The following is a 16078-nucleotide window of genomic DNA, read 5'->3' on the forward strand; positions in this document are numbered from 1 at the left end:
TGAATTGAGCTTTCCCAAGAAGCCTGCCATCTGTAATTCTGATTAACCTGTACCTTCTCCTCTTTTTTTACAGAACTTTTGCTGTCCTCATATTTAAAAATGCTTTCTTTATTAACAAGTTTACAGTATGGCTAAGTGTTGCACATTTGTAGATCCTGTATATGTTATTAATATTGATGAAACTAGTTTTCTCGAAATAAAGTGAATCCATGTACTTGATCGAGTGCACGTTGTCGTGACCTGTGGCTGCTTAACTTCTAATCTGTAGCAAGAGAGTTCAAAAAAGAACGACATAATCCGCAAATCAGAAGCTGTAGGAATTATATTTTTCATCATCATAACAGGAAGTTGTTTGAGTGGTACAACCATGATTCTGTAGGCAATTATCGAATGGTGAGTACTGAAAAAAGCATAACCTTGCCTTTTCATGAGAAAGCTAATCAATAAATTATAGAAATAGTAGGCTTACAGGGTTAATATATCCTAGTTATGCAGCAATGCAGTTTAAATCTTTCGTAGGGAAAAATCAAGTTGACACCAACTCTGATTCATCATTGCAGAAATTGATTGACTGCTGCGGGCATGTTTGCACATCCAAGAAATACAAAAGGCAAAAAGAAAATGGGCCAATGATAGACAAAAGCAGCAATCCACAAAACAAAATTTGGATACCTTCCCAGCATGTGTAGAATTCTAACCCTAAAAATTTGAAAACTAGTGAAAAGTAGTTACATCTCATCTTTGTTATTGGTCAAATATTGAAACTCATTCACGGGCCTTTGCCTTCTTCCCAGGATTGAGATATGGAAATACCACCTTGTTCTCCAGATACATGAAATAGCTTTTGCCAAAACCTGGCTTTGTAGCATTTCCATCACAATAAATCATCGTCATCCCCACTATAAGATCCAAGGACTTCACTCTCGTCGTCCTCATCACCTTCAGTCACAATCTCCAGAATCCCACCGCCATCAAAATCGACACCATCCATTATGAAGTCCGCATCATCTTCTTCTTCATCATCGTCAAATTCACTTATGCTGTCGTCATCAGCACTCATATCATCAGCATCGCTTTCACCATCCCCATCAAGATCTGCTTCCAAGATTGAATCGTCATCACCTTCATCATCTTCTTCCTCTTCAGTCTCTGCATCGTCAGGATCTGAATCATCGTCTGTTGGTTTGCGTCTGCCAATTTCATACACTCTAGCAGAAGAGTACATCTCATCTTGGTCGTCCATTGTAATTAGACCCACAAAAGAATCAGTTGGTTCAGTTGCAAAGTCAAGCACACAACGGTCGACAGGAATGGTGGCAATGTCGGAATAATTGACAGCATCCACAGTGCGGAAAGCAGAGAAGAGAGGGTGCTTCATACGGCGAGTGTTAAATGCTGATGTGACGTCCTCAAGATTTCTCCTCAGGATTGCATAAATAACATCGCCACTGGCATTAAATGTTATTACTGTTTGATCCAAGGATGGTACACTTCGAAGAAGCCTAAAGTTTCGGAGATCCCAGACCTCAGAATTTATAATTACCTGTTAAAATACTTGTTAAGCAGTGACTGAGAAAAACTTGCAGAAAACATTCATAGCAAAACACCATCAAAAAGTGATTGTCTTGTGTAACATCTATATAACAATGGTAAATGTAGCCATACCTCATTCCCAGCAGGATGAAAGCCCCCACCACCATAGTCAGTAAATTGATCGAAGCGATGTATTGGGCCTGACCCTCTACGGTCCCACAAAACTCCATTCCATAGCAGCATCGAGTCTGATGGGCTAAAGTGGACATGAGAATATGTGTGTCCGCGCCCTGAGAGGTGGTTCGACGTATCGGTCAGCACCAGATCCAACTGACAGGAATGAATATCATACAAAAGAATCTCACGGCGGGATGAATCTGTTCGCAATGCTGCAAACATGGAACCCGAATTACTGAATCGCGCAGCTTTGATTCCCTCAAATGAATGCTTAGGACCAACAGAAACTGAAGATGCATCCCACAATCGAACATCCATTGAACTTGAAGAAAGAATTAGTTGACTCTCCCCAGAAAAATGTGACTGCAGAAGTGTAACAGGAGACTGATGACTGGTGCAACTATCCAACACATTGTTGCTGTTAGAGTCAAACACTTTCAGCTCCCCGGTATGGCCACCAGCAGCAACCCGAGAAGGATCTCCAAGGAAAGCAACACAAGTCAAAAGGGCACTATCATCTCGGCAAGTTCTCCATGGCCTGAATCTACTATACACAAATTGACGATCTTTGCGACGTCCATGGATCCCCCCATGCATACTTCTGAATTCACGCATGCTAAGCCGGGATGTCACATTTGATGGAGCATCAAGGCTTCTTCTTGGTTCAGGACAAACATGTGGGTGCAAGAGTGAAAGAGGAGGTAGAGTTGTAATAGGAGCTGGGCACTGGCGATGTTGGTGCTTCAAGTACTGAACAACAAGAGAGTCCAAGGTAAGCCGTTCAGCGCCAGAAGGCTGTGGATCGTTCAGAAGTCCAAGTTGGGAGGAGGAAGTCTGACCAGTTAGCTGGGTTTCATCAATATCAGATGACAGGATATTTGGGACGAATCGACTATGATGATCCTTCGGAGTGGAACTTGGCGTGCAGAACAGGTTTGCATCTGACTGCAGACCACCTCGCCGAATAGTTATTGGTGTTGTAAAACCAGGAGATCTAAGTGTGTGCTCACCAGTGTTGAGTCTTTTAGCTGATGATGCCGACCCACTTTCTTTCAAATCTGTCAATTTACGTTTCATTGGCAACACAATTGGAGTTCTGATCTGGATATCATCCCCACTGGATTTTGGAATAGATACTGATGGAGTTCCTGCAGCATCTGCAGCTCCAGAAACTTTCTGCGAACTGAAGTTTGTTTTGCTGTTCGATGGGACTGGGCTGTCCTCCAATTTTGGGGGAACTTTCAAGGATGACAATGGTTTCTTTCTTGATGACAAGATAGCTGAATCACATCTCAAGGTGGGATCTTCCTGATGAGGAGAAAGTTTTGATTTATCCAGCAAGAATCCACGAGGGGCACGTCCAGATGGCCACTGAATTTGTACTGACAAAGACTCCTGTCCAGAAGCTTGATGTGCTAAAGATGATGGAGGAGCCAAAGATGCCAAGGGCGTTAACTTAGCCTCTTTGAGAAGCATAGAAGCACTTTCTGCTAAACCAGATGCTTGAAGGTGCTCATGGATAAGGAGTAAAAGTTCCCTGAAACCCGTCAGAGATGCATATGATGAAAAGAAACTCAAAACAAAAGCATTATGCATGAATTGTCAAGACCAGGGAACATACAATACCTAGAATGATAAGAAATAGGAGTAGCTGCAGCTATGGCAGCTCTTTCAATACGTCTCAAAGTTGGGGTGGCGGCATCACTAGCCGCTAACGTACTTGCACGCCCAGAATTAGTTACAACCTTCAAAAAAGCATCATGATTACAATGAATGATATAAAAATCTTCCAACAGAAGCATGCTTGACATTGAACAAAAAGAAGAGCCAACATGTAACGTTATGCTTATGGCATCAACAGTTCTAACTTGCACAAATTATCTTTTCCCATTGTTAAGATAAATGATATCGCAGCCTTCAAGCAATAAGAATTGATCAATTCAGAGCAAAAAATCCATTTCCCTGTTGATGCTTAAAGGTAAGATAGATCAAGGAGAAATTGGGACTATGAAAAACAAATTGGGAACTGGTACACCAATGATTAAGAATCAGAGGCGGAGTTTTAAGTTCTAATCACATAGCCAAAATCACCTTTTTCTTTTCTCTAGAATAGTCTAGATTCATTACTCCAACATCATTTATGGCTTTCATGCATGTGAACAGTATTGAATGCCAAAAAGTGACTCACTGCATATATGATCAAGATTATACCTATCAATGTATTAAAAGAAAGCGTACACATATTATTCAGGTTAAGCCCCCGCCCCGCTTTACAATCTAATATTGCTATAAATAAATTAGAACTAACCCCAATCAGCTCGATAGTCACTTGGGCAAGTTCAGCCTGCCACCTGTTCTGCTCACCACCAGGGGTCTGACTCCCAGAATCTCGAATAAGTTCTGACAGCTTCTTTCCAACCTGAAACAGAACACCAAACCAACAATACGAACTAATAATTACAACAATATTTCATTTAATGCAATTGGAAATTGTTCACTTGGTTTCGCTGCTGACATGATAAACAAAATAAACGGCACATCAAACTTCACGGACCTGGAGCTTTGTTAATATGTGCGCAATCGTGTCGTCTCTGGCTAAACCAAGAAGAACTCGGCATGTAAGAGCACGAAGACAGTCAAGAGCAGCAGGAGATGTTACCATCCGCGGTTGGAGAAGCTGAAGAAGAACCTTGATACCATTGTTTGCACGAACGGCTTCTCTAGCCTGTCTATATCCTTGTTCTAGCTGTGCTGCAAGCCCAGCACAACCCGCTCCGGCACCTAAAGATATCCTACGGTCTCCAACTAAACCAGAAGCCACTGTAGATGCAGACGCCTGTGATGATGTATTACCAACAGCTGATGAGCCACCTCTATCTACAGAAGCAGGCTCCCCATTTTGCTCCCTTGGTTCGTTGTGGCTAGGAATGTTGACAGCTCGATCTGACATATTCCTCTCAGCATTTCTGTCCCTAGACTCCATACCACAACCATTTCCAGTTTGGTTAGAAGCAGCTTGCTGACCTTGCACGATGGGACTTGGTTTATTGCTGATTGATGGAGGAGGGCAGACAAGGTTTATTAACAGATTCAATGCCGGCTCGACGATCTGACATTTTAAAATATTACAAGAAGTTAATAAAGGATAAGTAATTTGGAAAATAAGCCCAAAGCATGTCTGCATATGTCACCTCTGGTTCAACATAACCAGCACCATTTGCTGCATCCAAGATGACAGCTATACCAACCCGATCATTGCTTAACGTCGCATTCACAATAAGTTTTCGGCTATAAGGAACTAAAGTTACAATTTGCAGTACACCAAGAGCATACTGAAGCAGATCGTGCAAATAACGTTCAACTGGTGGAGCCTACATGGCAAACAAGTAAATGAATAAAACAATAGATGGTGACATAAATGTAGCAAAAATAACAAGAGGGATACTAAATCACACCTGACATAACTCCAACATGGTAATATGACCATTTGAAGATAAAAACTTGTCAACTACCGGCCAACGGGCCCTCACAAGAGCAGGACCAAGTTTTCGATCTTTTTGTATTTGACGAAATACAGCATCTATTGCCTCATTACTTATGTCAAGTGGTTTGTAGGCTGCCCTTGAAATGTTACGGGGTGCACTGCGAACGTTCTTGGTGGGTCGAATTGAATCCACAAGCAAGAGGAGATGTGCTCTGAAATATTGTCTCAGTGCCACACAAGTGTGGTAAGCTATCTGTTTCTCTGAAGAGGTCAGCACCTCTGCAGGGGATCGGTCATTTCGAAGTGCTCCCGAGTTATTTGATGGCCCAGGAACACCAGATCTTACTGAGGCAGCATCATGCAGAAGAGAAAGTAGTTTCTGCAAACCATCCTGTGCGTCAAATGCATCAATGACTGCTCTGAAGACAAAAGCAGCCGCGAAAAACAACGCAGCATTCTTCCTGGCTTGATGATCCTGTGGACACTCGAGAAGTTGAAGAGCCAACTCAACAATCTGATGGACAACATTTGAAGGAAGGGCACAGACACGCTCCATTATCCCCTGCAAAGTAATTTTGTTAGTCAAAACTGGCTCAAGATAAAAATTCTACTAAGAATCAAGAAACAAATATGAGCAAAATGTCAAATCCAGCAGGAAAAATATAAAGAACAAAGACAATCAGAACAAACAGCAGGCAAAAGCACAGCTGCAAACAACCTAAAACATTGGGTCAAAAAAAATTACCTGAATTGAACCAATTGTAAATAAGCAGGAAGACAGCCCAAAAAATGTTTGGGTATTTCTTTGAACACCAAGGAGTCTCTGCATGCCACCACGATCCACAAATAACGCAGCAAACTTCCGATGAGCAGCCAATGCACAAATTAACTTCAAAATATCAGGTAAAAGGATCTTAGAGTTTGAAGCCTCTTTATGCTTAACACTTCTCTGCAACAGTGCAAGACAAACATCAACTCCCTTCTCATGTAGTACAGGACCCAGAACTTCAACATACTCCCCCAGAATAACAAGACACTGGATACAGAATTTCTCCCTTAGCTTCGCAAGGGAGTAACTATCTGGAACGAAAAACTCAGTGCTATCTTCATTAATTTCTGACTCAGTAGGCTTTGAATTCTCAGAATCTCCACCAGCATTGCTTGAACTCCTACAAGAAGGAAAAGGTCAAATTAAAATATAGAAGGGGTAAATAAATGGTCATGGATAAATACATGACAACAATAGATATACAAGTCAATGTCATTCAGTAGCAAGGCAGCTCACTAAGGCTACCAGTACCAACCTTGAGAGAGCAACTGCATCAGCAGCATCTATAACTGTGGATGCAGCTCTTGAAGCAGCAGCCACAGCAGCTTCTTCATCACTTGTCTTTCTGTATTCCTGAATTGAGGGGAAAAAACATACGCATGAGTAGTCCATGTGAATGTGCATTCAACATGAAGCAAAACCATGCTCACCTCCAATGCAGCAGTCTTGACCAATTCAGCAGCATCATCGCCAGCTGCCCTAATAGCTACTGCAGGAGCATTGGCTGCTCTTGCTTCAGCTTCAGCAGCTCTGACAGCTTTTTTAACCAAATCAGTGAAGTCTTTGGAGCCAACTTTGCACTCTTGGAAGCAATCATCATTGTCATCTCTTTCAAGGATAAAAGAATCAGCATTGCTTCTACCTAGGCCCTTTTTAGCATCAGAAACTCTTCTCGGATCTTGATTTCTAGATACACTCCTGTCTTTCATAGTCCGTGCCTGTCCTGACCTACTACCCGAACCTGGAGAGGTCAAACCTTGCTCACTCTCAGATACTCCTTCACTGGACCTACCCTTTCCTCGTGATCTGGAAAATCCACGAGTTGTCTTCCGTCTGGAAGAGTCTTCTCTGACATTTTCATCAAAGTCTTCTTCCCTATGGGATTTTCCACCAGCTTTTGTTTTTGAGTCGCGAAGATCTCTAACAGTGGATTTTTCTTCACCAGCTGCTTCTGCCTCACAAGCATCAACTTCAACGGCCATACTGTCAGGAGGTTCCTCGTCACCCCAACATTCATCGGCACATGGTTGCCTACTAACACACCTCTCATGATCTCTATCAGGGTCGTCCAACGAGACAGGATCTCTATCACGATCCCTCTCGCTAGGATGTACTTTCAAAGTGTCCACATCCGAGTGAGAACTCTCTGTCACTTGCCGCAACCTACCCTTGCCTTCCTCTTTGGCTTTTGGGCATGCCATGTTTGATGCACTTTTATTATCAATTAACGGATTACCATCTTTCTGATTTGAGCTTGTGTCACCCAAAACGCGAATACGTAGATATCGCATTAGCTTAGCTGATAATCCAGATGTTAACACATCTTCCACTAGTTGACCACCACTGAAATCATCGATCTCCAAAAGAAAATGTTACAACAAAAAAGATGGAAAGCAAAAAAGATGACAAGAAGAAAGTGAAAAAGAAAAAGGGAAGTTTGTGAACATACCTAGCTAAGCATACAGCAAGAAGCCCAGTAGAGTATGTGCGTAACATCTCAGAATCTATCGTCTTCCTTTTTCCTGTGTCGTGCTTCCAGTTACGATCATCACCAGATGACCTGGGTATCTCCTCCATCACCCATCCCCTTATGTTAGCCAGAACATCATCTTCGAACACATGTGGATACTGTATTCCAATTCACATATAGTGACATCAAGATTACATCGTAAGGACATTAAACAAAAAACAAAAGGAATAATAATATAAGCCGTAGCAATATCAGGCTGCAGCAGCAGGTTCAAAATAATAACAATAACAACAATAACAATTCCAGAAGCAGCTATAACCATACCATCCAAGTTAGCGAACAACTGAACAGGAGCCTTGTAGTAGCAGCCTGTACTGCAACTGAATCTCTATTTTCAGTTAAAAATTTTGAAGATATCAATTCAAAAAATTCATCATTCTCCTGCAGAAAGAGATATGAAAAATCAAAAGTCCAGCAGGTAATTAAAAAAATAGCTTACACAATGGACCAGCCACATACAAATCACTGCAGTCAAAATAATTGCAGGTCCTGTGCCACAGCAAGGTAGCTTGGCAGACAAACACCTATTCTGTAGCCCATTGGACCCAATCCTACCGTAACACATTTAAAAAAGACAAGTTGTCTAGTGCAGAATAACTGGCAAATACAAAAGCAACACTCAGCAAAGAAAACAAAATACCCGAATAAGGTTCCCAAGCCGGCCCACATTATGAGCAGACCTGCCATTACTTGTTGAAGAGTGATCTGCATCTTCCATGTATCTATACATCCCATTGGACACAATGTTAAACAAAATAAGTGCAAATGTAACTCTTGTAACACTTGGAGCAAAATTTGTAAGAAATAAATAATCATTACACAGATTTTCTCTTTTCATAATAAGGGAAGAATGCGATCAAAAGCTGTGTTGATTGTCAAAAGGTTGGGGAAGTATTTACATTCACTCGACTCAAGCATAACCATACAAATGATGCTACAGTGCATAAAACATTCCAAACGAAACCATTTTTTTTAACAAAAAGACACTTCATTTTATTGTCAATACCCACAACCACAATAAAATACCAAAAGCTAAAAACGGATATTCCAAATTCTAGTCAAGATCAAAGTACAAGTTACAACAGAGTTTTGAGAGAATACAAAGTGACATAAAACTTCAAACTTCAGTGAGGGCATTATCTTCAACTATATTACAGCATATTAAAATTAACTGAAGTCCAAGCAAACACTCCCCAGCCCTCCCCGTTCAACTAATTTCTTGACTTAAAAATAAAAGAGTTGTTCAACTAGCGTTTGCAGAAGCATAGCAGCTTTGAAGAAAGCTTTTCGTTTCCGTCACTGAAACTGTCTTGGATGAAGTAATAGAATCACGACCTTATTTACTATCTACCTAACCGCCCAGAAACAATCCCGGAGCAACTTAAGCGATAAAATGAAAAACATCGCTCCTAAACATCCCATAAATATTTAATTAACAAATAAAAATGGTTCTAAAACCGGAAGTTTCACAACACCACGCAGCACAAATTCTACCTGGATTCTTGAGTCTCAAGAATAGTGGCAAGAGCATGGAGTACATTGGGGCTAGGGTTCTCAGGGTTCGCAGTGATCTTATCCATCAAAGACTGTGCTTTTGCCATCAGGACCTCATTTTCATCCTCTTCTTGCTGGTCTTGGTGCTCCTCGGGCGCCTCCGCCGCCGCAGCGGAGGGTTCGGGCTCTGGCTGAGATTCAGCACCCCTGGGCGCCTCCATCGCCAACAACAGCTAAACTAAAAAAATATAATTAAAGATATCGATAACCTGGCAGAGGTATAAATCCTTTCAATTGCTTTTCCAATTTGAACACCAAATTTTTCTGTAGTTTGGAGGAGAATTTGAGTGTGTTGTGAGTTGTGTGTGTATTTATACTGTTTCAAGGGACGGGCAAAGCAAAGGGACGAGGTGCAAAGGTACAACTCGCTGAAGCGTGAGGTACTGCCTTTCAAGGGTTTCTTTTTTTTCTTTTTTATTTCATTTTAGTAATTTATTTTATAGTTGGCGCTTTAGGCGGAGCACTCTCTTGAAAGATCTGGGCGACCCGACCCAAATGCTGATTTTCTTTTCACGGGTTTACCGTTATGGCAAATGGAGCGTGGCATTTTGTTATTTCTTCATTTTTCAGGGGGCAAAGCGCAAATTACTCTAAACGATTTACGATTATAAATATAGGCATACAATGTAAGAATCACTTTGACAACGGCAGAAGAACAGTTTCCTCTTCTTCTCTTCTTTTTTTCTGATTTCATGCTTCAACCATATCCATGGAAGAAGACGCTTCCACTTCAGGGAATAGCAACATCTCTCCCCAACTTGTGAACGAATGGATTGAGTAAGTTTCCGCAATTCCACTTTTTCGTGTTGCAATTTCTTGCTTTCTTGAATCCCTAGAATTTTTACTGATGGTTCTAATATCATTGCAGAATCCAAGATTCACTCAAGAAACGGCTGATAACAGATGACGAATTCGACTGGAAGTTACCCCCAATGAAAGACCAAGATTCTGAGGGGATGGAAGAAAATCAAGATTCTAACGTTGAAATCCTCAAGTATGTGGGTGGGGTTGACTTGAGTTTCTCAAGAAATGACTCGTTAATTGCTTGTGCAACCCTTGTGGTTCTGGACATTTCTACTCTTGAAGTCGTGCATGAAGATTCCTCCATTATTAAGCTCCGTATCCCTTATGTTCCTGGCTTCTTGGCATTCAGAGAGGTCTTATATATGAACCCCGTTTTCTTGTTTTTAGTTTTGTTATTCAGATTCTGATTCTTGATATGGTACACTTGATTACTTTTCTTGTGAATTCTTGTGTTGCATGCTTCTTGGTGAAATAACAAGTTTTTTTTCCTTCCTTTTTATTTATATATATATTTTTCATGTTTACTTCTGGTAATGCTAAACCATTTGTATTATTCTGAAATTTATGAATGCATTGTTCTATTTACATTGTGGTTGTTCATATGTTTGCCCTGTTTTTCCTTTTCATATGTGATGAAATTTTCAAGGAAAACTACGAGTTTTTGGGTCATTTCTTTGGGATTTAATTTCTGGTGTCATTGTTCTGCGATATCAAGTTTTCTGTAACTTCAGCAGATTCCTATTTCGAAACAATGTTCATTGTTATTTTCGTGTTGAATTTCTCCGTTGCATAGTCCTGTTGGTATCTTGGCCTGCTTTCTCTTACTTTCGTCTTTGGTTAATGAAAGGTTTTTGGTGAACAAATTATTATGTCTTAACTATGATTCTATTGATTTTGGATTTTTTCATCAGATTTCAGGAAATAATTTAATGTATTGTATTTTCAGGCACCAGTGCTTCTAGAACTTCTAAAGAAAATGGAGACGACATCACCTACATTGTATCCCCAGGTGACTAATTACTCTGTCTCATTCAGATTTTTAACATGAACTCATAAAAATGTGACATGGTGGAAGCCACATAACTGAAAAAATAGGTGTAAGTATCTACACTCACCAGTTCCCCAGCCACCAAAAAGAAAAACAAAAGGAAGATCAAAAAAGAGAAAGAAACAAGAGAGAGAAAAAACGACAGGAAGATAAAAAAAGAACTTATATTTTTGTATGATATTAGGTGATGCATATGTACATTTGTTCCTGAATTATACTTGGGAAAGATTGTTTAGCTTGTATATATGATCAGCTACAAAAAAATTTGTGTCCCTACAGTTGAATATTCACTGTACATTCACTTACACCTATTAGTCATGTATGTTGACAGGTACTGATGGTTGATGGCAATGGACTTCTTCATCCTCGAGGCAAGTCATTTTTCAATCTCTTGAAAAGATAAGGCATGACATTTTATGTGCATTCATCCTTGTAAGTAATGCTCCAACTAATGATATCCTTTTTGATTCCATGACTTTCCGGAACCCAGTCTTCTTTCATGTAGTCTTTCATTCAGCCTCCTGAAATAATTGAATTGGACAGTTCACATTGAGAAATCATTAACTCTCTTGTTTGGCTTGCCTTTGATTCGTCTTGACAACTTTGGTTTTTCTAAAAACTCGATTTACTCTCTTGTGTTGTCTCCTTTTCTTGTGAATTTATTATATTATAGTTATGGAATGATTTTATGGTTGGAAAATGTCGTTTATGACCCCTCTGGATGGTCATGGTTAATGTAGCTTTTCTGAATGTACATGGTTAATGCAGCTCCCTTTCTATGGATTTCATTGTTATGCCACTATTGGTCCTTACTGAAATCATTGGAAAGGTCTGCAGGCTTTGGATTAGCTTGTCATCTTGGAGTGTTGGCTGATCTTCCTACCATTGGGATAGGAAAGAATGTGAGTCTTGGCAACAATATTACTCCATGCATGTTATGTTTCAAAAATGTTATTTACTGGATCTGTATTTTACCTGTGTGAATGTGATACCAATTATTTTCTTTCTGTGTGTGAGGTTAGTGATATTTTCTCATGTCTTCTGCTAGAGATCCTTGGTTCACATGGGACCTTGGTTCTGAAAAGTTTTGGCTGCACTTGTTAATGTATGGAGTGATTACTAGCAATATGCTGATGTTTGTCAGTTGCACCAAGTTGATGGCCTTACGCAATCTAGAGTAAGACAAGTGCTTGAAGCTAATGGAAAGCCACGTAGTGATATCTTCCCTTTAATCGGCGACTCTGGGTCTACTTTAGGAGCAGTGAGTAATGTATTTGCTTTTTTTCCTACTATTATCTTTGATACCAATAAATTTCACCTATCTCCATCTTGATGCATACATGTGATTCTCTGAAATCTAATTCCTAAACCAATTTCTATTCCTAGTTGAGGAACCAACAGAACAATTTTTCTGAAGTGCATCCAGAAAGGTTTCTTGTTTATGTAGTATTTGTTGCTTATGCCTTTCAAAGAATGCTAGAACGCTTTATCTATATTGTTTTCTTCCATGTTTTTGTTTCTTCATAATTCTGTTTTAGTACAACGTACAGGGACAAAAACTGGTTGAATAGATGTCATATTATTTATAATCTCTCGGACAAGAGCTGTACCGGTAATCTAGTACCAGTTCTTGCAGTTGCAAGTTTTATATATTGATAGCACTATATTTAGTAAGTTTGATGCAGGCAATGTGGACAACTAAAAGCTCCCTAAAACCCATATTTATTTCAGTTGGTCATCGTGTATCTCTTCCGAGTGCCATCAAGATTGTCAAGTTGTTTGGTAGGTTTCGGGTTCCAGAACCCATCAGGCAGGTAAACTTCTAAAAGTAATTATAAAGCAAACTCTTTTAACAAATTGGTATAAGAGGTTGGACCATGTTGAACTTTACTATGGATGCGGTATTTCTTTACCCCCAACACGTGTAGCATGCAATTATAAGAGGTGCCACCTTACTTGATATATCATTTTCTGTTAATATATGTCACATGCATTTATTTGGTTCTTCACTTGAAGTATTAGTTAGTATATAATATCCATTTATTTGATTCTACAAGTGAAGCGTATAAGTCTAAAGTCTACCGTTTAGGCCTCAACTCTAAAGTCTCTCGCATCCAACACAATTAAAGTTGTCTCAAAATTCATAATCCTATGTATTCCAAATTAGACTGGTGAGAATGTGAAGCTTCCAGAGAAATTAGGCACACATTTGGGTTTTGTAGTGTACAAAGAAAAATACAATGGTTTTGTCATTTCTTGAATTTTAAATATGAGAAAAAAATTGGTAGAGAGGGAGTGGATAGGACAAAGGTTGCTTTTTTTGTTAGAAAATGACATTGAGGAAGAGATAGATATAAGCTTTGGTTCTTGATGATGTCAAAATGCATTCTTATAAGCAATCAATGTGAAACAGTTTTAGTTGAGTGATTAAATTTCAATTTCAACCTTTAGTTTCCCGCACTGTTTTTAATGTGATGATGTTATTTAGGTAAGCATAGAACTGAAAAATCAGATATCGACTCTAGCACCTTAAGAGTCTTAATAAACAAGTTTGGATGGATAATAGATTCCATGTTATAATTGTGATGCATATTACTGATAAAGACTCTCGTCTTTTTGTTTTCTTCAGGCTGACATTAGATCAAAGGATTTTTTTCGAAAGCATGGCTTAAGCTAATATCGATCATCGATTGACATAATGGAAGTGGCAAATCATACGGTACCATTTGAAGTTGATATCAAGAAAAGAGTTCGCCTGACGGACTTGTCTTGGACTTGCTTCATAATGACGAACCTGTTTCGGATTGTCTTCCAAGTATGAGCCTCATGGGTTTTCGAGGCTTTTGTTTATGTAAATTAGAACTCTTTGTTTATAGAACTTCGGCATTACTTTTATTATCTGAAAGATTGTACTTGTTCTTTTACCTAAAATAATAAAGATTGTTATTTGTTTTTTGCCCAAAAAAGTATAACTTCTGACTTACACATTTTGTTATTTCGATCAACTGGAGAAATGCAAGTGCATTGCTATTAAGCATAAAATTCTTTAGAAATATTAAATTTATATGTTTTAAATTGTAAGATTTATATATGCTTTACAATATTGATTCATAAAAAATAAGAGTTTATTTATTTTATTTGTTAGGACCTTCTATCAGCATGGAGGTATTGAGAAATTCGAGACTTGAAAAATACAGCATTAATGCTTTTTGCATTATAGAATTTATTAATTTATTTTATCTAATATGAGTTAAAAATAAAGAATTTTCTAGTAAAATAATGGGAGGCTTTTTTTTTTTTATCTATATGTTTCTCAACACTCTACTTAGCACACCTCCCTATTTGAGGCATGCTGATGTGCCGAGTTTGAGAAATACATGCCTAATGTTCTAATTATTTGCATTATATACTTTATTAATTTATTTTTCACAAAGAGAAATAAGAAAATAGAGAAAAATATAGTGAAAAATATGAGCTTTTTAAGTCTATCTGTTCAACACCATTCTCAGAGCACTTTTTGTCGCGAGCATAGTGATGTGTGAAGTTTGAAGTATACATATTTGACGCTCTAAATTTTTATATTGAATTTATTAATTTATTTTCTCTAATTAGGGTAAAAAATGGAGCAATGTGTAGTCAAGGATACAAGTTTTTTTAATTTTTTTGTTCAACGTTATTCTCAGCACATCCCAAATTAGTGGAATGTTGATGTGCGAATTTTGAAAAACACATCTTTTATGCTTTATTTTTTCATTGTATACGTTATTAATTTTATCTTACAAAGAAAAGTCAAAAATAGAGAATTTTGAAATAGCAAATATGAGTGTTTTAAGTTTATTTGTTCAACACAACGTAACTGCACCCTATATTGGTGGCATGTTAATGTGTGGAATCTGAAAAATACATCTTCAATGTTTGCATTATAAACTTTATTAATTTGTTCTCTTTGAGAGGAATTTGTAATAAAAGTAAGGAAGTTTTTTTAGTTTATTTATTCAACAATACCCTTAGTACACCCCATGTTGAGGGCATGTTGATGTGCAAGGATTGAAAATTACATATTTAATGATCTAAATTATTATTTATTTTATTAATTTATTTTCTCAAAGATGAATAAAAAATAGCAGAGTTTGTCATAAAAAATATAAATTTGTTAAGTTTATTTGTTCAATATTACCCACAACACACCTCATGCTGATGGCATATCGATGTGTGGAGTTTGAAAAAGATACATTTTTAATGCTCTAATTTTGAATTATGGACCATATTAATTTATTTCTTCTAAGAGAAGTAAAAAATAATATAATTTGTTGTAAAAAGTAGGAATCCCTTTTGTCCATTTATTTGACTCTACCCATGTGTCACTTTCTCTCTCAGTGGAATGTAATTCTCATATATTTTTTGTCTGTGCGGCGTCTCAGGTTACGCCTAACCTTCGACCAGCCTTTGCACATATCAGAGTATAGCGACAGTCCGTCGTGTGTCCTCGACACTGAAACTCGCTAGCGCGACATCTGAACGCCTCCCTGCGCGGCACCGCGTGCCCTTGCGCTCGCCTATCCAAAATGCCCATACTCGCCAAGGCTCTCAGTACTCATGCCTTAGCGTCACACACAATCTTGGAACCTGCCTACACATTGCTCAATGACAAGTAGCATCCTCGCTCCGCCTCAGCATTACGGCATTATGCATGCGCCCGAAACGCCCATCTCATGGCCAACACTCACTCGGTGCATCCTAGACGCACACCCTCGTCATGGCCACCTTCCATGCCTCGCCCGAGTAGGACCGCATCATAAGTTCGAGACCCATTCCATATGTCGACATCTTGCCTTGATCTCACACAGCATGCCCGACATGCATTCTTGCCTTTCGGCTTGGCTTCAAAATATGCCCACA

At 38.9% G+C, this 16078-nt stretch overlaps 2 protein-coding genes across 12 annotated transcripts; one reads left to right on the forward strand and one right to left on the reverse strand.

The window, feature by feature from the left end:
* LOC105164959 (DDB1- and CUL4-associated factor homolog 1) lies at positions 532-9690 on the reverse strand. The gene is made up of 14 exons (XM_011083810.2): positions 9268-9690; positions 8414-8495; positions 8038-8154; positions 7693-7871; positions 6674-7586; positions 6499-6596; positions 5940-6363; positions 5166-5756; positions 4902-5081; positions 4265-4819; positions 4019-4129; positions 3337-3455; positions 1666-3247; positions 532-1543 (listed from the first exon to the last, which is right to left on the reverse strand). Exons 1-14 carry the CDS (start codon positions 9486-9488, stop codon positions 875-877), a joined length of 5841 nt encoding a protein of 1946 aa, XP_011082112.1. The 5' UTR covers positions 9489-9690; the 3' UTR covers positions 532-874.
* On the forward strand, positions 9968-14056 carry LOC105164960 (endonuclease V). 11 transcript variants are annotated; one of them, XR_002287351.1, is made up of 9 exons: positions 9968-10104; positions 10196-10484; positions 11078-11140; positions 11511-11550; positions 11948-12081; positions 12324-12440; positions 12730-12791; positions 12911-12993; positions 13809-13839. XR_002287351.1 is itself a non-coding variant. In XM_020695048.1 (8 exons), exons 1-8 carry the CDS (start codon positions 10037-10039, stop codon positions 13854-13856), a joined length of 888 nt encoding a protein of 295 aa, XP_020550707.1. In that variant the 5' UTR covers positions 9968-10036; the 3' UTR covers positions 13857-14056. The 11 variants fall into 11 exon arrangements, 8 of the variants coding, with proteins under 8 accessions (XP_020550707.1, XP_020550708.1, XP_011082114.1 ...); XR_002287350.1 differs by having other exon boundaries at positions 12730-12993; positions 13809-13828; XR_002287352.1 differs by lacking the exon at positions 12730-12791 and having other exon boundaries at positions 12851-12993; positions 13809-13828.

This window comes from Sesamum indicum, linkage group LG6 (assembly GCF_000512975.1).
Source record: "Sesamum indicum cultivar Zhongzhi No. 13 linkage group LG6, S_indicum_v1.0, whole genome shotgun sequence".
Taxonomy (NCBI): Eukaryota; Viridiplantae; Streptophyta; class Magnoliopsida; order Lamiales; family Pedaliaceae; genus Sesamum; species Sesamum indicum.

Excerpts from the sequence above, each read along its gene's own strand:
- LOC105164959 (XM_011083810.2), bottom strand. The coding sequence starts at position 9,488 with ATGGAGGCGCCCAGGGGTGCTGAATCTCAGCCAGAGCCCGAACCCTCC. Across the intron at positions 5,757-5,939 it reads TTACAATTGGTTCAATTCAG|GGGATAATGGAGCGTGTCTG; the intron begins GTAATTTTTTTT and ends ATTACTTTGCAG. Across the intron at positions 4,130-4,264 it reads ACATATTAACAAAGCTCCAG|GTTGGAAAGAAGCTGTCAGA; the intron begins GTCCGTGAAGTT and ends GTTCTGTTTCAG.
- LOC105164960 (XM_020695048.1), top strand. The coding sequence starts at position 10,037 with ATGGAAGAAGACGCTTCCACTTCAGGGAATAGCAACATCTCTCCCCAA. Across the intron at positions 10,485-11,077 it reads GCTTCTTGGCATTCAGAGAG|GCACCAGTGCTTCTAGAACT; the intron begins GTCTTATATATG and ends TTGTATTTTCAG. Across the intron at positions 12,994-13,808 it reads TTCCAGAACCCATCAGGCAG|GCTGACATTAGATCAAAGGA; the intron begins GTAAACTTCTAA and ends TGTTTTCTTCAG.